The 24,983-nt window shown below is 38.1% G+C and overlaps 1 protein-coding gene across 9 annotated transcripts in view; it reads left to right on the forward strand.

The window, feature by feature from the left end:
• Positions 1–20,997, forward strand: part of FRS2 (fibroblast growth factor receptor substrate 2) — a 110,273-nt gene extending 89,276 nt beyond the window's left edge. For 8 of the 9 annotated variants that reach the window (XM_055235925.2, XM_063614222.1, XM_055235922.2 and 5 more), the window contains 6 exons: positions 2,741–2,835; positions 9,942–10,033; positions 11,263–11,449; positions 12,203–12,361; positions 13,036–13,199; positions 15,214–20,997. In XM_055235925.2, coding sequence (XP_055091900.1) covers positions 9,968–10,033; positions 11,263–11,449; positions 12,203–12,361; positions 13,036–13,199; positions 15,214–16,164 — 1,527 coding nt within the window. In that variant the 5' untranslated portion in view covers positions 2,741–2,835; positions 9,942–9,967 and the 3' untranslated portion in view covers positions 16,165–20,997. Of the gene's footprint in view, positions 1–2,740; positions 2,836–7,207; positions 7,583–9,941; positions 10,034–11,262; positions 11,450–12,202; positions 12,362–13,035; positions 13,200–15,213 lie in introns of those variants that run through there. The other variant, XM_063614224.1, reaches the window with a different exon arrangement.
• The last annotated feature ends 3,986 nt before the right edge of the window (positions 20,998–24,983 follow it).

Consider the following 24,983-nt stretch of genomic DNA (forward strand, 5'->3'; position numbering starts at 1 on the left):
AGACATTCTTTCCTGGTTGTATTTGAACAAAATTACTGTAGTATAAGCCAAATTCCCTCTCATTGCTAGTGAACTCTGAAAGAGCACATTAAGCATCAAATTTATAATCATACTTGTGAATGGAGTTCAGTGTTCTCTTTCCATGTCATTCTGCAAGAATCATATTTGGAATAATTTAGGACAGCTTTACTAAATTTATTAACATAATACTTGTTATAAGGATGTGCTTAAGTTCTAGATTTTCTGTGCTTACAGTGCAAACGTCTTCTTTGTGAAATAAGAGACAGAATTTTACCTGTAATGGTGATATAATAATGCCTTGTCTTTTAAAATGCTGTTAATTTTCAAAATGTCTTTATATCCAGAGTTTTTTTGGTTTTCATAATAGCTCTGTGAAGTGGGTGTCCTAATCTTACAAATGAGGGAATGTAGGCACAGAAAGGTTGACTGACGGTCAAAGGCATGCAGCATTGTAAAATAACAAAGTATTGTTATTTTCACAGCTAACATTTACTGGTGCTCACTATATGTTAAACACTGTTTTAAGATTTTTGCGTGTATTAATTAATAAGTGATTGGGCTTTGGTGTCAGATAAAAATTTAAGTCTAGCCCTTCTGATCAGTTCTTGACCTTGGGAAAGCTACCTAACCCTTTTAAGCCTTGGTTTCCTTATTTGGAACACAGAAATATTGGTAGTAGGTACCTTATTGGTTGTTTGGATTAAATGAGATAATCCAAATGACTCTATGTGTGGCATACAGTAAGGTAAATTAGTTTGCTATAGAAAAATAGGGTGGTGGTAGACAGCATTTAGTGTAATTTTTAGCCTCTTGGTAAAATTGTTTTCTTTTTTACTAAGTATCATAGTCGATGCAGTTACATATACCTATTTTATAGAAAAATACTGGTATTAACAACAATAAGATTATAGTTCCATATAGTGCCTATAACCACCTCTTTCCTTATTGTCTCCTAATTATCTTTTAGTTCTTAGTCTTCCAACAGTGGGGAGAAACCAAAGGGGGTTAAGAAGTCATAGAGAGTGTCTGAGGCATCCAGTGGACACCCACGGTCCATTGGGTTATGTTCATTCCAGGAGTACTTTGGTATGTCAGTTGCTTGGAACTCAGAATGTGTTTTCTTGTAAAAAGTATCCTTCTAAATGAGGCACAAAAAATCTTTACTCCCCGATACAACTGACATGCTGGATATTTGCACTGAAAAACACTAAAAGCAAGCAAAAACTGTGCAATACATTGGCAGCATTAATCAAAATAATTAAACAATACAGTTGAATAAATATTGATTCTCAAGAGATGAAAATAATTTCTGGAAATTCATGTAGGGACTTTTTAATGTTTTTAAGAGCTTAATGAGTTGGTACACTGATTGTTTAATATGTTTAATTTCATTTCAAAGCTTATGACTTTTCATTGATAGTTAATAGGTAGATCACTATCGTTTCTCTTAATTTTATGTGCAATCATTAAATTCATTGCAGGATAAGAGTTGGAGAATGCTTATAAGTAGAATGAAGAATGAGACGAATAGAGATGTTTCTGACTTAATTGGCCAAAATCCCCTAGAATACATTTTAGAAGAGTCGGGCAAAGAGAGTATATATTCACCTAAAAGAAGTGGTTTATGGTAGAATTAGTTCAGCCCTGGGCAGTTTTCCAAGCCAGAGATAAAGCATGGCGTATATTTGAGCTCCTGGAGAAAAGAAAGGGATAATAAAGAAGAAGGACAGGATTGCTGCCCACCTTAAAGTGAGGTGTAGCAGCATCTCACAAGGAGTGTAAGCCAACACCTGGCATGCTGATTTTATATATAAAATTGAAGTTCGGAGTTGAAATTGTTGTTCGGAGTTGAAATTGTTGCATTGAAGTTCAGAGTTGAAATTGTTGACTGTGGGTACATGGTTTTGGAAATGTTCATTTTGGCTATCAATCATATTTGTTCTCTAGTTAATATATAGATTAGAATGAGACTATTCCCATAACCCCTAATAAAATGCCTGATACAGAGTAGGTATTCAGTAAATATTAGTGTCCCTGTTTGAATGAGTTTGAGTTTTTTTGTGCTGTGAAGGGTAAATAAATTGACCAGAAATTTTTCAAAAATATATTGAAATCTCTTGTAACTCTGGACTGTAATTTATCACTGTAATGTCACTGTTCTGTGATTCTGTGGCATGCTTGTTCATACCGTTGATTTTCTGATTTACTGATTTTTCTGAACTGGTTTTGGAGGGGTCTTGTGGGATAGGAAGATATGGAGGGTGGATTTTGAAGATAGCTCTTCAAGGGGAATTATGGTGAGTGAGGTTTAGGAAATGTCACTGGAGACGAAGAATTAGTCTGCTACTGGCTAAAATGGGTTTTTAGAGCTGGAATGGAACCTTAGAGGTGGTTTAATCTAACCCCTCATTTTACAGCTATGGAGATAAGTATAGAGAAGTGAGTTGTGCAAGTATTATAGCTGTAGTAGAGAAGCCAGAAACATCATAGAACTTAGACTATCACATTTTTACTTTTTCTTCTGAAAAAGAATGGTAACATGTGCATATTATATTACTTTTTAAAATTGATGTTACATATTAAGTACTTTTTATTCAATCTTTTAGACTTTTGAGTTTGTTTAAATAGATTAACTGAACTAACTGTGCTGCCAGAAAGCTCATAAGGAATATTATTCTTTAGAAATGAGAAATTCTCAATGTTTTTCTTCTGTTTTTAGGTTAAGTCAGCAAACAAAGAAAACATGGTATTTTGAAATATGATTAAACTCCTGATGCTGCAGCAGAGGCTAAGAATATTAATGGCCAGATCTAGGTAAGTTGAAGTTTATTTATTTTTTACATCACTAAGCCTACATTTACAATTATTTTTTATTTTTATTTTAAATACAGATGAGGTCCCGCTATGTTGCACAGGCAGTTTCTAACTCTTGAGCCCAAGCGATTCTCCACCTCGGCTTCCCAAAGTGTTTAAGATTACAGGCGTGAGCCACCACTCCTAGCCTATAATTTTTTAATGAGAGAATTTAATAATGTTTTCTTGAACTGCAACCATTTTTCTTCCTGATTGCTGACACCATCTCCCTACTCCCAAAGCATGAAGAGAAATGGCTTTAATTAACTAAGACATGTTTACTGATTTAAAGTATTCAGCAAACTTGTTACAGCATTGCTCTTCCCAAACAAAAGCTACCTTTTATTTTATTTTTATTTTTAATTTAATTTAATTTTAATTTTAATTTTAATTTTATTTTTTGAGACAGAGTCTTGCTGTGTTGCCCAGGCTTGGAGTGCAGTGGCATATCATAGCTCACTGCAGCCTCGACCACCTGGGCTTAAATGATCCTCCCACCTCAACCTCCCAAGTAGCTGGGACTACAGGTGTGTGCCACTATGCTCAGCTAATTTTCTATTTTTTTATGGAGACAGAGTCTTACTGTGTTGCCCAGGCTGGTCTTGAACTCCTGGGCTTAATTAAGCAGTCCTCCAACAACAGCCTTCCAAAGTGCTGGGATTACAGGCCTGAGTCACCACACTCGGCCTACCTTTTGTTCTTAAATGTACCCTATTGGCCGGGCGCGGTGGCTCACACTTGTAATCCCAGCACTTTGGGAGGCCGAGGCGGGCAGATCACGAGGTCAGGAGATCGAGGCCATCCTGGCTAACACAGTGAAACCCCGTCTCTACTAAAAAATACAAAAAATTAGCCGGGCGTGGTGGCGGGCGCCTGTAGTCCCAGCTACTCGGAGAGGCTGAGGCAGAAGAATGGCGTGAACCCGGGAGGCGGAGCTTGCAGTGAGCCGAGATTGCGCCACTGCACTCCAGCCTGGGTGACAGAGCGAGACTCTGTCTCAAAACAAAAAAAAAAAAAATGTACCCTATTTACTTTTGTATGTTGCCGTCTTGAGGGAGCATAATAAAATCATTTGTCTTTTTTGCTGAGTTACGAACTTGGAGGAGTATATGCAAATGAGATCACATGGTTGTTCCTCAAGTGTTTACAATATTAGTGCATATTATTAGGTGTTACATAGCTCAGATGTAGTCTTCAAATATTAATCTGGTGGTCATAAATGCAGGATATCTAGTATCTAGCCTTTTCCCTTGCCTAAGAGTTTGTGGTTTAGGAGAAAGAATCAGCGATGTGGATGAAAACTTCACATTAAAGAAGTCTCCTTTCAGGAATTGGAAGATTGACCACAACTGCCTATGTTCCAGCTGTGTCTATCCCTCACTCATGCTAAGCCTATTCTTTAGCCTTACTGAGGCCACCTGTTTTTTTGTTTGTTTTGTTTTGTTTTGGGTTTTTGCCCCATTTTCTATTTTGTTAGCTCTCTTCTTTCTTTACTTCTTTCCTGACTGGATGTGATGATCTGTCACTTCAAACCCCTGTGTTGCCAACATCCTTTAGTATCCTTGCCCTCTTACCTTCTGACCCTGGGTCAGTTGAACTGTCTATCCTGTGGACTGCTGAGCACAGCTAGCAAAACAGCATAATCTTGCCTCTGCAGCCTCTGCTGGGTTCTCATCTCAGCCTACTTAATAATCCTGCTCTCTTTTCTTGGGTAGCTCCTTGGTGACTAATCCTGCCATTCTCAAGTCCCTCATTCTACAAGCCTTGCCTTCTCTTTTACAAAGGAAATGTAGGGTGATAAATGTTACCTACTTCAGCCTCTTTTCTATATTCCACCCACCCTTATATCTTTCCTCTCTCCTCAGAGAATGAAGCATTCCTCCTTCTCTGGATAAACCTCTCAATCTGGGCCCTGGAACTCATCTCTAGTATCCCCCTCTGTCTTGATCCATCAATTAGCCCTTCTCTTTTGTTTTTCCTATGTTTTTAAACTTTCTTGACCTACTGATATAAGCCGGCATAAATCTATGTCATCTTAAAATACGTAACTCAAGTAATGTATTCTCTTTTGAATATGTTCACACCCTACCCCTCTCTATTCTTTATTTTCTCAACCAGTTCTTGAAAGACCAATTTCCATCCTCTAGGGGTTACCTCTTTATCTTCCACTTGCTCATTGCAGTTTGGCATCTGTCTCTGCCATGGATGGTGCCCTCCTGCTTGATGCTTACTTTTCTTAGTTTGTACTATTCTGATCTTTTTTTTTTTTTTTAATCCTTCACAGGCTTCTCTCTACTCCTGTATTTAAACACATTTGTATTTCCCCAGAATTTCAACCACAGACCAGTCTTCATACTATCCTTGATCTAGTGTTCAAGAGCTTAAAATGTGACATGTGTTCTAATGTTTTACCTTCTCCCTGAAACACATACTGATGTACTTAACTATTGCACTTGGACATTCCCTGGGCTCTCAGTTTAACATATCTGAACAAATCATTACCACTTCCTCTTGAAGACTACAGTTTTTTGTATCTCAGGTAATAGAACCCTGCACCCTTCGTCTGCCATTCTGGAAACTGCCTCTGTTTTCCATTATGTCAAGTCAGTTCTTTGTTGCCACTGACTTTTCATCTTAAATGTTCCTTAAATTTATTCTTTTCTTCTTCATTCCTACCATTGCTGCTCTTGTTTCAGGTTTTCATCATATTGCATTTTTTAATAATCCCAAACTGATTTTCTTTTTTTTTTTTTTTTTGAGACGGAGTCTTGCTCTGTCACCCAGGCTGGAGTTCTTTCCTCTGAGCTAAACTCCTACTTAAGTTTATCATACATTTGGTTATTTAAAATGCACTTCTGACTGTGTCACTTTTCTACTTAAAATACATCGGTGGTTTTCCATCATGTGTGGGATAAATTCCTTTCTCTTTGGCATGGCATACAAGGCTCTCATATCACATATTAGGCATTTCATTAATTATTGTTGTATTGAACTCAAACATTCAGTGTGGATAGAGTCCCCAAGTAGGTTGCACTGCCACTCATATATCACTTAATGGTGGAGATACATTCTGAGAAATGTGTCATTAGACAGTTTTGTCACTGCGCAAACGTCATAGAGTGTACTTACACAAACCTAGATGGTATAGCCTACTATACACCTAGGATATATGGTATAACCTATAGCTCCTACTCTACAAATCTGAGCAACATTACTGTACTGAATACTATAGGCAGTTGTAACACAATGGTAAGTATCTGCATTTCTAAATATAGAAAAGGTACAGTAAGAAAACTATAAAAGAGAAAAAAAATGGTACACCTGTATAAGGCACTTGCCATGAATGGAGGTTACAGAGCTGGAAGTTGCTCTTGGGTGAGTTGGTTAGTGGGTGGTGAGTGAATGTGAAGGCCTAGAATGTTATTGTACACTACTGTAAGCTTTATAAAACTGTACACTTAGCCTACGCTGTTTGTTTAAATACTTTTTTCTTCAATAATAAATTAGCTTACTATAACTTTTTTACTTTATAACCTTTTAATTTTTTGAAACTTTTTGACTCTTATGATAATATTTAGCTTAAGACACACACATTCTACAGCAGTACAAAAATATTTTTTTATATCCTTTAAGATTTTTTTTCTGTTTTTAAAATTTTTAATTTTTTTTAACCTTTGAAACTTCTGTTAAAAACTAAGACAAAGACACAAACACACACATTAGCATGGGCCTATACAGGGTGAAAATAATCCATATCACTGTGTTCTCCTCGTACATCTTGTCCCACTGGAAAGTCTTCAGGGGCAATAACATGGAGCTATCATCTAGGAAAACTGCACCTTCTTCTGGAATACCTCCTGAAGGACTTGCCTGAGGCTGTTTTACAGTTAATTTTTTTTTTTAATAAGTAGAAGGAGTATACTCTGAAATAATAGTAAGATGTATAGTATAGTAAATACATAAACCAAGTACATAGTCATTTATCATTATCAAGTATTACGTACTATACATAATTTAATGTGCTATAGTTTTATACACTGGCAGTGCAGTAGGTTTTTATTTTTATACCAGCATTATCTCAAACACATGAATAATGTGTTGCACTGTGATGCTGTGATAGCTATAGTGTCAGTAGCTGACAGGAATTTTTCAGCTCCCTTGTAATCTCAGGGAACCACTGTCATATATGTAGTCTGTTGCCGACCAAACATTGTTATGTGGCTCATGACTGTATATCCCTGCCAGCACGAGAGGTTCTACCTTAACAGGTAGCTTATGAAGATGCCAAGTGGAAGGATGATTTTCCTGCTCCTTTTGAGAAAAAAAAGTTTAAAAACATTCCTTTGGAGCATCATCTTTTGAGGCAAAAGCCATACTGTAGTAATCTTTTAGCTCTTCATATTTCACAAGGAGGTCGGGGAGAATGAATATGTAATTTCAAGAAGACTTTTTTAAAATGTCTCTATCAATTATCCCTTTACTTAAAATTTTTTATATTACTCATCCTATAATTAATATTAAACATTTACTATTTTTTAAAAAATTAAATGTTTATAGAATATGTGCCATGTCTGAGGCAGGAGAATCTCTTGAACCTGGGGGGCGGAGATTGCAGTGAGCCGAGATCACGCCATAGCACTCCAGCCTGGGCAACAAGAGCGAAATTCCATCTCGGGGGATTTAAAAAAAAAAAAAGAATATGTGCCGTGTAAGTTGGTATGCTTAGTGCCCTGGAAAATGAACAAGACAAGATTTCCTGTCTTTAAAGAGATCACAGCAAAGTGGTGCAGAAAGATAAACATTGCAATAGAGTATGATAAAGGCCACAATAGAGTTATGCCATTCTATTGTGGGAACACTAGAGGGAGGCTGTCTTCACGCTCATTGGAAGATCAAGTCTCAAATCTAGGGAACATGTCCCTAGCTTGTTCAGGCTGCTTTATGGTTGGGCCCCATTTGTCTTCCAGTCTACCCTGTAGTCCAGTCATACTGAACGCCTCATTTTCTCCTGAATGTGATGTGACACTTCATGACTTTTGTCTTGTCTCAGGTGCTTATTTCTTTTTATTTTGCTTAGCACATTGTTTCTGCTCCTTTTAAATCCCAGCTCAAATAGTGCTTCCTGCCCTGCCTAAACCAGAAAGTTAGTTGCTCCCTTTCATGTGCCCATAGTACTCTGCTCATATCCTAATATAAGGTTTATCACAGTGCATTATCTATTTACATCTCTCTCTCTCTCTCTCCCCCTTGACACTCACAGCTCTTCAAAGACAAATATGGTGACTTACGTGTCTTTGTACTGTGATACTTAGCTGGCATATTAGTTAAAGCAAAAATACCAAATATCATGAGTCTTAATTAACTTTACTATTATATGTTATCATATACACTTTTGGTTTATATGCTAGTACACTTTTTCATCTTCTTAATACTTATACCTGCTAGGGATCCTTCACATTTGTTTAATACAGTCCATTTAAATCGCAGGTCCTATAGCACCTACTATATGCTAGGTATTGTGTTAGGTACTAGGAATGTAAAAATGAGTAAGGTTCATCCGTGCTGGCAAGGGGCTTACAATGGAGGAAAAAAGACAGATAAACAGACACCTGCCACAATTTCTACTCAGTACAAAGTGTGATAGATGCTATGATACTAGGAAGCCCAGGATGCTTTGGGTTAGCCATATGCATGATGGTCATACATAATAGTATAACTTGCCTAGTTGCTTGGAGTCAGGGAAAGCATCCTAGAGGAACTGCACTTTGAGTTGAATCTTGAGAAAGGAAAGAAGCAGAAAGGGGGCAGCTTGGAAGGATGTGAGAGACCAAGATGCTCTGGGGAAACTGCAGCTTGTTTATTCTGACAGGACTAAGAATAGGGCTTGAAACAGAGCAGAGAGAGTCTAGACTGGATCTGTTAGACAGGGATTACATTGTATCTGATCGGATCTATCATACTGAAGAGTTTATACTGTTAAACTGAAGATAGTGGAGAGCCACTGAATAATTTTCAACAAGCTTCAATCAAATTTATGTCTGTAATGTTATGTTTTGTAGCTTCTGTGCTTCCTTCCCTCCTCCTTTCTCATATATTGTCATATTCTGTCTGATTATTTCCCTTATTTGTAAGTGATGCTTTGGAGTTTTCTTTGCTCAGTTGGAGTGTTCTTAAACACTCAATGTCAGGTATATAACCACTTATGTCTAACCTTCTGTGGGAAAGGAGTATTAAATAGACATGCTATATCAGTTTTGCCAGTATTCTGTGTGTTACTTTACTGCTTAATTTTGAGTTGTCTTTCTCTCTTACCAAGGCACTATTCGAAATTTGATTTTGTTTTAATTACCAATGAACTCTTGTCTTATGGAGACATAAAAGATACTACAATGAGTAACAACAGTCAAAATACCTGCCAAGCCAGAAGTTCACCATCCCTTTGGTGATTTTTTATTTAAAGAACAAGCCAGGCCTGGTAGTCCTGTAGTCCCAGCTACTCAGGAGGCTGACGCAGGAGGATCACTTGAGCCCAGGAGTTTGAGCCCAGCCTTGGGCAACATAACGTCTGCCTGCCTGCCTGCCTGCCTGCGTGTCTGTCTCTGTCTCTCTGTCTGTCTCTCTCTCTCTCTCTCTATCTGTCTCTCTGTCTCTGTCCCTCTCTGTTTCTCTCTCTCTGTCTTTGAAGGACATAAAATTCCTGATAAGCCACAAAGGGTTAATTTCATTATTAACTCTTGAACACAAATTAATTATTTAAATAATATTATATATGAGACCTTAAGTTGGTTTGTTTTTTTAGATGATTTTAGAATAGGTGAGCTTTGCAAATTTAACTAGAAATTTGAGATTTGTTTGACATTATTAACGCCTCACAAAATTTATTCTCATTATTACTGAGTAAAATCAACTAACTAGTTATATAAAATCTAGCTGCAGCCATATACCTTGTTGGACTTAATTTTCTGCATCAGAATAATGTTTGTGTTAGATGATTTCTAAAGTCTTTTTCTGTTTACAGTTTTTGTATCCTTCATCTAATAAATTTTTCCAAATTATTTTTCATGTAGTGCACACATGGTCTTCTGAAGAAGCCATGGGTAGCTGCTGTAGCTGTCCAGATAAAGACACTGTCCCAGATAACCATCGGAACAAGTTTAAGGTCAGTAAAACTGGTTGAGTTATGTATCTTACTGCCTAGTTGGGTGTTCTTCTTTTATTTCACTTAACATATCTTATTTCTGGCTTTTATCACCAAACCCTTCTATTTCCCTTTCTTTCCACTCTGTCTTTCTTGATTTAATAAACGATGACAACATTTTCTTACAGTATGGAATTTTTTTTAGTTTTCCTTCAGTCCTCTGTATCTAATTAGCCATACCGTTCTGGTAATACTGTTTTTAAAATGCCATTTTACTGGGTGCCTTTTCAATCTCATCACTGTCTTTCAGTTATTTCATGCATGCCTGTGTGATTTCTTAACTGGACTCTACCTCAAGTCACCCTCTGATTCATCCTGTAGTCACCATCAAATTAATCTTCTTCTTTCATCATTCACTAACCTCTTTGCTAAAATTGTGTGGTGTTATTTTACCTGTAGGCTAAATGCTCCTATAGCTGTTTTGTGTCTGATAATTTGACCTCTATCTGTTACAAAGAATAGCCTTGATCACACAAACCTAGGTGTAAGTCTGTCACTTTATAAGCTTTGTGACCTTGGGCAGGTTACATTATTACTAAGTCTTAATTCCATTTTTGTACAATGTAGTCTAGGATTGTTATGAGGGTTAAATACATGTAAAGCTCTTTTCCTACTCCCAGGGGAATAGTAACTCCTCCCTAAATGTTAATCTACTGCTCTTAGTCTTTGGACGTTTTCTGAAGCTCAGCAGTACAAAGCCTTTCCTTATATGAACTCTGTGCCAATCTATTTTGTTGTCTTTGAAAGGTACTTTTTTTGTTCAGCTTTAACATTGTGTCTTTATGATGTCCCCTTTATCTCCTGACCCACTAGATTTCCCCTCTGGTTTTATTTTCTGTGTAAATTTATTTATACTAGCAGTCCAGCTAAAGGCCCTCCTCCTCTTAAATGAAGGTGTCTCAACAACTTTAGACCACAGTTCCTGCCTTCTGCAGCCTCTGTTGCATTCATTTGTCAATTAATCATACACTGTTTTGTGGTGTTGACTTTGTGTTTCTACATTTTGTTTCCCCAGTGGGAATGTAAATTTCTTACAGATCCGAACTGGGTGTTACACGGCTACATAGTCCATGCCTGATACACACATTAGTTGATGAATGACTAACAAATTACAAATAACTAATTAGCAACAATGCATTTTCCTGACGAATTGGTGACATATTTGCATGACTGTCACCTTCTTTTTTTAGGTCATTAATGTGGATGATGATGGGAATGAGTTAGGTTCTGGCATAATGGAACTTACAGACACAGAACTGATTTTATACACCCGCAAACGTGACTCAGTAAAATGGCACTACCTCTGCCTGCGACGCTATGGCTATGACTCGAATCTCTTTTCTTTTGAAAGTGGTCGAAGGTGTCAAACTGGACAAGGTAGAACCTTTGTTTTTTTCCCAAATATTGTATTTGAAATTGTTTTTTCAGCTATTCTGTATACAAAGATTAAATTAATATTTTTCTTCTGAAAAAAATCCCCAAATAGATTGTTAAGAAAAGATATAGTATACTGTGTATTAATTTATCAACTGTTTATTAAGCACATTGTCTGTGTGAGAAATTTTGGCTCGTGTTAACTTTGATTTTTCAGTAAATGATTGGGCCTGCTAAATTGACTAAGTGTCTTTATCATTGATTTTTTTACTACCTACTACTTGAATGGCCTTGACAAGTTACAGGACTTCCATTGAATGTTAAATTTCTTCTCTATAAAAGGGAAATGGCAATACCTATCTTTTAATTATTGTAATAATTAAACAAGATAACAATTGGAAAACACCTAGGGACTTTACAAGGGGCCTGTTATATGGCAAATGATCACCTTGGAATAGTGAGTTGGGCTCCCCCTGCTGTTAAGAAACAGACTAGCGTAAGTGCGCAGGTCTTGATTTCATTAGCTTTGTTTTGGGCCATCTCCCTTAGACGAATGAAAATTATTCTATGAAATTTTGGCGGGGGTTTGTTTTGAAACAGGGAATAATCATTAATTTATCAGATATTTATTTAAAAGGGATTTCTTACTCTTGGTGCATAGAATGCTTACTTTACAATTCTGCTGTTTGTCAAGTGTTCCTATAGTTTTTTTTAAAGGTATGTTAACTATTTTTCCCTTTTGGTTTATATTTGTAGGAATCTTTGCCTTTAAGTGTGCCCGTGCAGAAGAATTATTTAACATGTTGCAAGAGATTATGCAAAATAATAGTATAAATGTGGTGGAAGAACCAGTTGTAGAAAGAAATAATCATCAGACAGAATTGGAAGTCCCTAGAACACCTCGAACACCTACAAGTAAGTACCCTTTTTCCTTTTCACATTTTGAATAACAGACGTTTAGTTGTAAGCTATAGATTATGGGTATTTAATCAATAACACACTAGAAATCACCATTGGATAACAGAAGTATAATGGTTGTCAGTTTTTAAAAACAGCTGTAGGCCGGGCGCGGTGGCTCACGCCTGTAATCCCAGCACTTTAGGAGGCTGAGGCGGGCAGATCACGAGGTCAGGAGATTGAGACCATCTTGGCTAACACTGTGAAACTCAATCTCTACTAAAGAAGTACAAAAAAATTAGCCGGGCGTGGTGGCGGGCACCTGTAGTCCCAGCTACTCAGGAGGCTGAGGCAGGAGAATGGCATGAACCCGGGAGGTGGAGCTTGCAGTGAGCTGAGATCATGCCACTGCATTCCAGCCTGGGCAACATAGCAAGACTCCGTCTCAAAAACAAAACAAAACAAAAAAACACAGCTGTAATTCTAAGTACTTCAAATATTTAAAAAATGAAAACATTCAGTATTTCATACTATGTAAAATATGGAGTTGGGGGTAATACTATTTGTGCTCTGATTCTGCTGTCTTGTCAGAAAGACCTCCTATAATCCTCTCAGTACAGATTCGATTCTTACTCATTTTTATTCTCTCTGCCCCGCCCCCCTTTTCCTTAAACCAATAAACAAAAACTCAGCTCCAGGATTTGCTGCTCAGAACTTACCTAATGGATATCCCCGATATCCCTCATTTGGAGATGCTTCATCCCATCCTTCAAGCAGACATCCTTCCGTGGGAAGTGCTCGCCTGCCTTCAGTAGGGGAAGAATCTACACATCCTTTGCTTGTGGCTGAGGAACAAGTAAGCATGTGCTACTGTGTAACAGCAATAATGATTGTTCAGAGTTAGGGTATCACTGTGCTAATACTGGAAGATTTTATTCAGCTTGAAGTTTAACTTTATCTGTTTGTAAATTACTTTGGTAGTGAACAATCAGAGGAAATAGCATATATTTGCTGGTTTATGCTCAAATATATGTGGATATTCAGGGGAACTTACCATTACAGTAGCTTGTGGGTTCACAGAAGAGGTACATCTATAGATTAAGAAAGGCATAACTAATGGTCAGTTCCCATTATAAGAACGTCCAATGGATTAAGAGTTTATGCTGCTTTTCATATTTTAGCCATTATAGCCAGTGAACTACTAGTAGGAAGGTAGATTTTGCTGTTAATGTTATGGAGTTATTTAGTGTTCCCAAGTATTCTAGTTTTCATGTGTGGAATGAAGTATCTGATTGGAACCTCTGTATTAATTAGTTATACTTATGTTTTGTAAACCATATGTCACATTAAAAAGTTTTTAGTGTTTTTAAAATAAGTTTCTTTGTGTTCTTTACATAATGAGTTGTTATATTATTTAGTGTAATTACATGAGTCTTCCTCTGTTGCCCAGGCTGGAGTGCAGTGGCATGATCTCAGCTCTCTGCAACCTCCACCTCCGGGTTCAAGCAGCTCTCCTGCCTCAGCCTCCCAGGTAGCTGGGATTAGAGGCGCAGGCCACCACATCCAGCTAATTGTTTTGTATTTTTAGTAGAGACGGGGTTTCACCATGTTGGCCAGGCTGGTTTTGAACTCCTGACCTCAAGTGATCCGCCTGCCCCAGCCTCCCAAAGTGTTGGGATTACAGGCGTGAGCCACTGCGCCCAACCCTTGTAAATATTTTTATATTATCTCCCCAAAATACCATTAAGCTTTTCTAAATAGTGATAATTTCTTACTTGGTGGCATTTATTTTATATATATGCATTTTACAGAACTCTTATTAAATCTAGTGGAGTTAATCTTATACAGTCAGATCATCAGTAAATAAGGATAAACTTACTTCTTTTCAAAGTCGTTATTTATTTCTGGATCATGTTTTAATGCTTTGAGAACCTCTACAACAGCAGCAAAATGATAATCCCTATTTTGTTCCTGATTTTTATTTTTTACATAATATTTATCATGTTTAACAATCAAATATAGGCCGGGCGCGGTGGCTCACGCTTGTAATCCCAGCACTTTGGGAGGCCGAGGCGGGCGGATCACGAGGTCAGGAGATCGAGACCACGGTGAAACCCCGTCTCTACTAAAAATACAAAAAAATTAGCCGGGCGTGGTGGCGGGCGCCTGTAGTCCCAGCTACTCGGAGAGGCTGAGGCAGGAGAATGGCATGAACCCAGGAGGCGGAGCTTGCAGTGAGCCGAGATTGTGCCACTGCACTCCAGCCTGGGCGACAGAGCGAGACTCCGTCTCAAAAAAAAAAAAAAAAAAATCAAATATAATGTTGCATGTTATTTTATTTTATTTTTTGAGATGGAGCCTCACTCTGTTGCCCAGGCTGATATGTAGTGGTGCAATCTCAGCTCACTGCAACCTCTGCCTCCCGGGCTCAAATGATTCGTGTGCCTCAGCCTCCAGAGTAGCTAGGATTACAGGCACTCACCACCACGCCCAGCTAATTTTTATATTTTTAGTAGGGACGGGGTTTCACCATGTTGGCCAGGATGGTCTCGAACTCCTAACCTCAAGTGATCCACTCACTTCAGTGTCCCAGAGTGCTGGGATTACAGGCATGGGCCACTGCGCCCAGTCTGCATGTTATTTTAAAGTCGTTATTCTTTTATCAAATTAGGAAGACATTTCTACATTTCTCCTTCTCTTTCCACCTTTTTATTAATAAAAAAATAGGTACAAAAGTTTTGAAGTAAGAGTACATTTGGAGAGAAAGTAAATAAAATTAACTGTTGTCAAAATTAACTGATGTGGTCAGGCTTTTTTTCAGTTTTGTTTTTTTAAGTAAGTTAACTAATTCACTTTCTGTTTTGTTTTAGGTACATACCTATGTCAACACTACAGGTGTGCAAGAAGAGCGGAAAAACCGCACAAGTGTGCATGTTCCATTGGAGGCGAGGGTTTCTAATGCTGAAAGCAACACACCAAAAGAAGAACCAAGTAGTATCGAGGACAGGGATCCTCAGATTCTTCTTGAACCTGAAGGAGTCAAATTTGTTTTAGGGCCAACCCCTGTTCAAAAGCAATTAATGGAAAAAGAGAAACTGGAGCAACTTGGAAGAGATCAAGTTAGTGGAAGTGGAGCAAATAACACAGAATGGGACACTGGCTATGACAGTGATGAACGAAGAGATGCACCCTCTGTTAACAAACTGGTGTATGAAAATATAAATGGGCTGTCTATCCCTAGTGCCTCAGGGGTCAGGAGAGGTCGTCTGACATCCACCAGTACCTCAGATACCCAGAATATCAACAACTCAGCTCAGAGAAGAACTGCATTATTAAACTATGAAAATCTACCATCTTTGCCTCCTGTTTGGGAAGCCCGCAAGCTAAGTAGGGATGAAGATGACAATGTAGGACCAAAGACCCCATCTCTAAATGGCTACCATAATAATCTAGATCCAATGCATAACTATGTAAATACAGAGAATGTAACAGTGCCGGCAAGTGCTCACAAAATAGAATATTCAAGGCGTCGGGACTGTACACCAACAGTCTTTAACTTTGATATCAGACGCCCAAGTTTAGAACACAGGCAGCTTAATTACATACAGGTTGACTTGGAAGGTGGCAGTGACTCTGACAACCCTCAGACTCCAAAAACGCCTACAACTCCCCTTCCACAAACCCCTACCAGGCGCACAGAGCTGTATGCCGTGATAGACATCGAGAGAACTGCTGCTATGTCAAATTTGCAGAAAGCACTGCCACGAGATGATGGTACATCTAGGAAAACTAGACACAATAGTACTGATCTGCCCATGTGAGCCTGGAAAGCATTATGTTGTTTGCACCTTTGTGAAGTTTTTAAAAATGAAGATGCAAGTGCTTCATTTTCATTTCTAAACACTAACTCCTTTTATAGACTGATAAATTTTTTTCTGAATATTTCATGTGCATCTTTAACTAAAGGGAATTAATGTAGAGCAGGTACTCCTTAACACTAATTTCATTATATACTACTCGTTGTACAGCAGCATTCCTGTTTTCACAGTGCCTATTTAAAATGAGAGTTGAAGTAAATGACATGCTGGTTGATTTTTATCAATATTCTGGACTTAACGCATATCTTTTATGTCTAAGTCATGGTTGGCTTTTAAAACTTTTTATAAAGCCTCTTGACAATGTGCATTGCTAACAGGTAACTATAGGCTTTGAAAGTAATGCTCGTAGATTCAGTGTTCACAGTATGTGGCCTCCAGCATGTAACATGAGGAATCCTTTATTTCATTAATTAATGGCTTTTTGACTTGAGCCAAAACATATGTAAAGGAAACAGAAGTACCACACCTCCTCTTATACCAGTCAGCTCCTTTGCCTTCAGTGTTACTAGAAAGCGGCCTGTGTCCATGAGTATGGTTTGCTGTTGGTGCACTGAAAGGCAGGAAGGAGACAAGATTTTCTATTTACTCATCTCATGATGTCATTTGAAGGGCATGTCCAGATATAATAGGCTCAAGAATCAGTCTCAGGTCACTTTACCCAAAAACATTTGAAAATCTGAACCACAATCTCTTGAAAGTTTTTCTCCTATAGATTATTGACAACACATTGTTTTCTGGAGGCATTTGTGCCATTAAGTTTCCATTTATCTTCAGTTTTTTTCTTTGGTGTTTGGGATGTCTTATTTTGTTGCCTTATGTCCTTTTCAATTTAAAATGTTTGAGTTTGTATATAGTTTTGAAATTGGATTATGTGTTCATTGTTGTTTGGTTTGCATTTTTGTCAAATTATGGTTTTGAAGGTTCATTTGGAACTTACTGTTATTCTATAACAGGGTTGCCCTTGTCCAGTATTTATTTATATGCTGTTTACTTTTCAAGTTGATAAAAACATTCTCTCAATTCTAAATTTACTTGTGTCCATAGGTGATCTCTTTAGCAAACTGAGAAAAAAAGGAAGATACTTTTAACATGCAAAGTTCCCTCAAGGTGTACCGTGTTTTCTCTGTGGGCACTCTTCCCCAGCACTTTAGCAGTAATTCCCCCAGCTACACGCTGCAGTTGTACTCTGCCCACTCTAGTGTCCCTCAGCTCTGCTGTCCTTTTACTTGTAGCTGGATCTTTGATTATCCTTTGATTTCCATGAAATACTAATATTGTTGCCAGCATAGCAGGTACGGTGGAAGTCTTGTAGCAATGAGATTGTATCATAATTTAGGATTTAAAATGAATTAAAGTTTATATAAACTGAAGAGTCTCCATATGTCAAACTCTTGGAAAATCAAAGATGTTCCAATTTCCTAAACACTAAGAATACGAGAGAAGGTAGAGTGGAAAAGGTTAGGTAACCTTGCAAAATATTTTACTATTTTCTCTAAATATGAGGAAGTTTGAGATTATGATCTGGATCTACCAGATATAACTAAGGTTAATTTAGCATGAAAAAGTTTTAGTCATATTAGCATCCAACCTATTCAGTAACCGAATCATAGGACAATGATGGATTAGGAGAACAATAGAGTGGGATCATTATAAAGAAAATAAATTATTAAAGGTGTCTTTATCGTTTTCAGTGCCATTTTTAGTGTCTTTATTATAAATCAATATCAGTGTATTTTATCATTCTATGTGCATAGCAGAATTTTCTTTTCCCCCTTTTGTTCCCCTGTGAACTTGGTGCTTATTAAAGTGTTCACTGTTCTCTTAAAAGAGAGCAGTGGTATAGGTGTGCAGTTTCCGTGATGCAGGTTCCATTTTTAATATATTGTTCCACTTACCCTTTCTTCTGAATAAATTGCTAATTGTGCCAAATTTATGTAATAGTTTTTGTAATGTGGAATAAGAATTATGATGGAACCATTGCACATAGTTTTTTCTGAAACAACCAGTCAAGGCAGAACATTAATCTCCAAATGAAAGGGCTGATCTATTTATTCATTTTGGAGGTTAGATACTTTATTCTCTTTCCGTCATCCTTTTCATTGTTTCCCCCGGATTCTAATTAGTTTTTATTTTTTTTAGATAACTCCAATATAATCATTACAGTTTATGCTTTAAATACTATGTGCTTTACAAAGGAAAATGGGACCAATTTGTCTGCTAAGAATTTGATTTTAGGTACTATAAGAGTATTAGGAAGATATATACAACTGGTGTTAATTTCTAGATATTTTCTAGAAATCACTTGTGTTCCTATTTAATAAAAGGTAATTTAGAATACTACTTGTCCTTTGCAGTAGTTTAGTAATGGGCATTAAGCTGTGTCCTGGAAGGATGTACCTATTACTAGGTGCATTTTAGAATGAAATATTAATATTTTATTAGCATATAATTGTGGCCATATATCTCAGATTTTCTGAGGCAGATCTAATTTTAGATAATTCTGTTGGTAGACCATGTGATCCTTCTTTTTGGTTTTGGAAATATAATCATTGTTAATGTTTTCCCTCCAAATAGAATACTGTTTTATCCATACAAATCATAACAGCATCTATCCCATGCCAGGGTTGGAAACTGATACTGGTATTACCTGTGTTTTTTCTTAGTGTGTTTTATTTCCCAGTTTCATCTTCTTTTAAAAATGAAAATATGGTGCCTTCCCTCCCTCCAGGAAGACTGGCAAATAGTTCCTTTTATTTACTGCTGCTGTGGAGTGATGAGATATGCACTTTACTCTTGAAGATTCAGCAAAAAGCTTTTCACTTCCCAGTATATCCAGAATACATCATATCTGGGACTTAGGAAAATTTGCCAAGCAATCTTTGTTTTTATAGATACTAATGTTGACCCTCTCCAGCGTTCAATGTTATAAATAGAACAAGTCAAGCTAGTGTTTATCTCCTCCCCCTCCCCAAAACTGTGGCACAGCATATAAAAATGTACCTCAATAATGTTCTATTAAAAATGGGACAGGGGCCTTATGTTTTCATAATTTCCCAACAATGTGCCGCCATATTTTTGCCTCAAGGTAAAGGTTTTAACAGATGAAAAAGTACTTCCCAATTCCCCCTGTGCTATTCCTAACCTATAATGCCCAAATGTTTTGTGCAATGTGTAGTGTGTGTGTATAAATACATATATTCTTGAAATAGACATACCATCAGAGACATCATTCACAAGTAACTGATGTATTGGCATCTCATTCATATTTCTGATGTGTGAGGTATATGGTACTAATTACCTTTTCCTTGATGTTTGCCAAATTTGAATAAAGGCATTGGTACGAAATTACAGAATGTAAAGAAAATGTTTTTGGCTTGAAAAATTAACAAATATTTTATGACATACCACAGTATACTCTGCCCAAACCAGCACCCTATCTATCTTTCCTGTTCTTTACATCCCTGTTCCCCATCCCCCATCCCTACTTCCTCATTTTTTTGGGGTATAACACAGTTCTTTTGTAGCATCATTATAATTGCAGTTCTATGGCAATTGGACAGTTATAGCATGGAAACAGACTGGTATAAATAGTACAGTAGTCACCAGTGTGCCACATTTGCATTAGTAATGCAAAATATACATTTTATAAAGGACAAACTTTGTGTTATGTTTTATTTTCATTACATTGTATAATATTGTAAGACTATTGTATGTCCTAATTTGCATTATAAATGTTTTTTTCCTACGTAAAGGCATAAATATAGCAACTTTGTATAAAGGTAGCTTATTAGATTTTTAATTTTTTCTTTTATAAAAAATTGTCTAACAGTGGGACTACCATTGCCAAATTGTATATGAAATATGAATTTTACCCCCATGGTTAATTTCTTTTATAAACATTCCATATTTCTCTAATAAAAGACAAGTGATACTGTACTATGCATAAATTGTATCTTAATGCTGTTTCAGATCAGCATTTTAAATTTTGGTTTGCATTTTTAATATTGGCAAAACGTAACCACTGTTAATTAAAATAAAACCTTGTTGTATATGTAACAACATAATTTGCCCTCTATCCCTTCCCACCCTTTGTTCTCTATTTCTCCCTATCAGTGCCAACTTCATACATTTTGTAGCATGGCAATAAAATATAACTTTTACACTGAGGCCGAGTGTGGCTTTTTGGAGGAAGTGGGGATGGGATGATTGCCCTCTAGTTGTCCTTTGCATATGACTGTTTTTTGCCGTATACGCCATGTCATCAGGCATGAAAAGTTCTCTCATATATGATGTAAACATGCTTTTAAGGACAAGTGTGAATGTGCTTTTTAAGCTTAATTTTTGTCATGACAAATAACTGATTTTTTTAATCTTTGGAGAAGTCAGAGTTCTTTACAATCAAACGTTTATTAACTGGAGTACTTAGAATAAGCTAGTAATTGAATTTAGTTCAACAAGGGCTAAGCAACACATTTTTAAATCCTTATTTATTGTAGAGTATTAGTATACTGTCCTACAATTATGTAAAATATGGTTTAATATTAGATGACTTTGGATTTTGCAATGCCTTACTGTTGTCATTCTAGCATAAATATCCATGATGAGGTACTCAAGTTGATACTGGAAGCTGAGCTGATCATACACTGACCTGAAGCATTCATGAAAAGCTGCTTTGTTGAATAAAGTCTGATTGGAGTTCTTTTCATGCTCACTTTCCCCTTATTGCTGAAAGTAGATTGCAATAAAACCCCAATAAAACGTTTGGTTGGATATCTACTTAAAGTTTTATTGTATTTATATTTCACATACTTGAAACTTTGTGACATTTTCTTTCCTAGTCTCATATCACTGCCTCCATTTTCAAAATGAACATATCAAAATGAAATTGTAACTATTTGACAGGCTTTCTCACAGTTTTAGCCGTGTGATCATTCCAAATAGTAGTTCTCAGCTCTGGGACTTCAAACCTGTTTTTAGCCACTGAGTGACATTGCAAAGCCTTAGTTGAGTACAGGTCAAGATGGAAATTATTTAAACAATGAAGGAGATGGACATGTCCACAAATGATTGATGTAACTGGCGTGATAAAGACACACAAAGGAAGGGCATCCAACTCAGCCTAGGGGTGGAGGTTTTCAAGCAAAGCTTCTTGGAGGGGGTGATCTCTGAGGTGGTTTATTGAAAGTCTTTGTAGCTTAGAGAGGATGTCCTAGGGAGAAGGGATAGCATGTGCAAAGGCACAGAGGTATAGAAAGATCATGACATTGAGTGGTTGCAAGAGGTTCCAAATGACTAAGCGTATGGAGAGCAAAGGCAGGGTTGGGGAATACAGAAGAAAAGAGAAATAAGAAACATCACAGAATCCTAAGGAGTTTTTTGTTTAAATTAGGTAAGAGAACTTGAAGAATTTTAAACACCAGAAAAATAATAGTTTAGAAAGATTACTCTGACAACATGCATACATGAAGGGCACAGTATTTTTTTTTTTTTTGGTTTTTTGAGATGGAGTCTCTCCCTGTTGCCCAGGCTGGATGGAGTGCAGTGGTGCAATCTCGGCTCACTGCAAGCTCCCCCTCCCAGGTTCATGCCATTCCCCTGGCTCTGCCTCCCAAGTAGCTGGCCCTACGGTATTTTAATAAAGCAGGGAGACTGGTTAAGAGGCTTTTTCAGAAATGGAGCCAGATCTGATAAATCCGTATTCAAAGGCATTGTTAAAGGACTGTTTAGATTGTTTACTGCTGTGCAACAAACCACCCTAAAATTTAGTGGCTTAAAGCAGCAATTATTTAATGTCTCAAGTTGCTATAGATCGGGATGGGCAGGGCCCAGCAGAGATGGCTCATCTCATATGATGTCTGGAGGCCTGGCTTCCTCACATGTTTTGTGCCTATGCTAGTATGGTGCAAGCAGCTGAGGGCTGGCTGGACCAGTTCCACTAGGTCATGTCTGGAACTTATAGCTGTCAGCTGTGTTCCTTAGTTTTCTTCCATGTAGTCTTGGGTCTTTCTTCATGTGGTCTTCTTACATGGCAGCTTAGGGTTCCCAAGAGCACAAAAGTAGATGCTGCTAGGCTTTCTTGAGGCCTAAGCCCAGAACTGGCACAATGTCAATTCTGTTGTATTTTGTTGAATTACAGTGGCTCATATAAAAGCATGAACATCAAAAGTGTAGTTTATTCAGGGCCACCAATGTAACAGAGGGCCTAAAGGAGGAAGAATTAACACCTCTGATTGATAAGGGGAATGACAGAAATGGAGGGGTCAAGGATGACCCCCAGTTGTCTGGTTTGGGTGACTGAGATGGTTGATGGTGTCAGTTCACTGAGATTTAAAATATATTTGGGGGCTGGGCGTGGTGGCTTATGCCCATAATCCCAGCACTTTGGGAGGCTGAGGAGGGTGGATCATTTCAGCCCAGAAGTTTGAGACCAGTCTGGGCAACATGGTGAAAACCAGTTTCTATGAAAAAATACAAAAATCAACTGGCGTGGTGGTGTGTGCTTGTAGTCTCAGCTACTCAAGAGACTGAGGCAGGAGGATAGATTAAGCCTGGGAAGTTGAGGCTGCAATGAACTGTGATTGTGCCACTGTGGTCCAGCCTGGGCAATATAATGAGACCCTGTTTTTTTTTTTTTTTTTTTTTTTTTAAGTGCTCCTCTAAGTGTGCTCCACAGACTGGTTCCTGTGTACAAACTATCACGGTCTGCAACAGGAGAAATATCAAGTCTTCTAACCTTCTCTCTACTACCCAAACAGTAGATGTCTGGATGGACCCAACTCAATGTGACTCTGGACTCCTGGTCCTTTATTTGGTTTCCTTCCCCAGGTATTCTAAGTGTTCCTGAGGAATGTTGACAAATCCCATAACTCTGTTCTGGTGGTGGTTTGCCACTTCTGCCAGTTACTTCACGCCAGATAATGAATCTACCCTTGCTCCCAAATCACCTCTAGCCATCAAATAATGGTATGCTACAGTGCTTTCCTACTTCCATATCATGCCAAGCATACCCAACCTCGGCTACTATATTTATAAAGCCTATTAGAAGACTTGGAATTTAATGATAACAATAGCTAAGCTAAACAGGCACTGTTCTAAGCTATTTAATCTGTGATAATTATCTCCATTTTACACAAAAGGAAATTGAGGCACAGAGAAATTATATAACTGGAAGCTGACCAGTTAACAAAAAGCCAACTCACTGAAAGCCAAATTATACCAAGGGGAAGAGAGAGGAGGACACAGGGTCATAGAGAGGAGAGGGTCACAGAGACTTTGAGGGAGGAGGAAGGGTTAACTAAGAGAAGCCAAGACCAAGGGACTAGAGAGTAGAGGACAGAAGATGAACCAGGAGAAAGTCACACAACGTGTTTAATCACAGAAACATGGATTCCCAAGGTCTCACTATCTCCATAGGCCCTGTAACCTATCTAATACAAATTACTATAAAATGTATAAATAGACTGGGCGCAGTGGCTTCTGCCTGTAATTCCAGCACTTTGGGAGGCCAAGGTGGGCAGATCACATGAACTCAGGAGTTCAAGACCAGCCTGAGAAACATGGCAAAACCCCACATCCACCAAAAATACAAAAAAATCAGCTGGTGTGGTGGCGCATGCCTGTATTCCCAGCTACTCGGGAGACAGGTGGGAGGATCGCTTGAAATCAGGAGGCAGAGGTGGCAGTGAGTGGAGATCACGCCACCGCACTCCCGCCTAGGTGACAGAGTAAGACCCTGTCACAATTAAAAAAAAAAAAAAATAGGCATGGTGGCTCATGCCTGTAATCCCAGCACTTTGGGAGGCTGAGGTGGGCAGATTGCTTGAGGTCAGAAGTTCGAGACCAGCCTGGCCAACATGGTTAAACCCTGTCTCTACTAAAAATACAAAAATTAGCCAGCTGTGGTAGTGCATGCCTGTAGTCCCAGCTATTTGGGAGGCTGAGGCAGGAGAATTGCTTGAACCCAGGAGGCAGAGGTTGCAGTGAGCTGAGATCATGCCACTGCACTCCAGCCTGAGCGACAGAGTGAAACTCCATCTCAACAACAACAAAAAAGTATAAACAGCTAACAGAGACAGTTTTTGGTAAGCCAGCACATTGATCACGCTCTGAATGGCCTTCAATGAACTGATTTAAAGAGCCTGTGAAACCCACCCAAGACTACAAAGCTAGTATGTAAAATGGTTGAAATTCAAACTCATATAGTCTGGGTCTAAAAGCTGAGTGTTTAGCCTCTAGGTGTAGAGGTGTCATCAAAGGAAGGGGAAGTAGGAAAGAAGGAAGGGTCAAAAGATGCAATGGAGAAAGTACACATTTCCAAGGGTCGCATCATAGGATCTCTTCCTGGCTGCCTCTAGCCTCAGTTCCACAAGGTGGCAGGGCCTGCCTCTTTCTCCCCATTCACATGCCTCTGGTTACATTCAAAGCCCAGCAGGGAGCAGTCATTGGTTTCCCCATCACACACAGTCTCAGGCTTGCCTACCAGAGGACATAATAAATATCTCCAGGTATGTATTTTGCCCACAATAAAAACAACCTTTTTCAATATTGTGCAGGCATCTTAGTTTTTTATTGTGAATCTTCTCATTCCAGAATGCGATTTGGGATCTGCCTAGCAAAGTACATTTCCTGAAAGAAGACCAAGTTTTCCTACGAAGAACAGAAAACTCTTGGGAGATTTAAAATAACAATTTGTCCAGCCTGAACTCCCCTTTACACGTTGGACCTGAGGAATACTGTAAACCAGGGTCAGGAAACTTTTTCTG

This window comes from Symphalangus syndactylus, chromosome 13, assembly GCF_028878055.3.
Source record: "Symphalangus syndactylus isolate Jambi chromosome 13, NHGRI_mSymSyn1-v2.1_pri, whole genome shotgun sequence".
NCBI lineage: Eukaryota > Metazoa > Chordata > Mammalia > Primates > Hylobatidae > Symphalangus > Symphalangus syndactylus.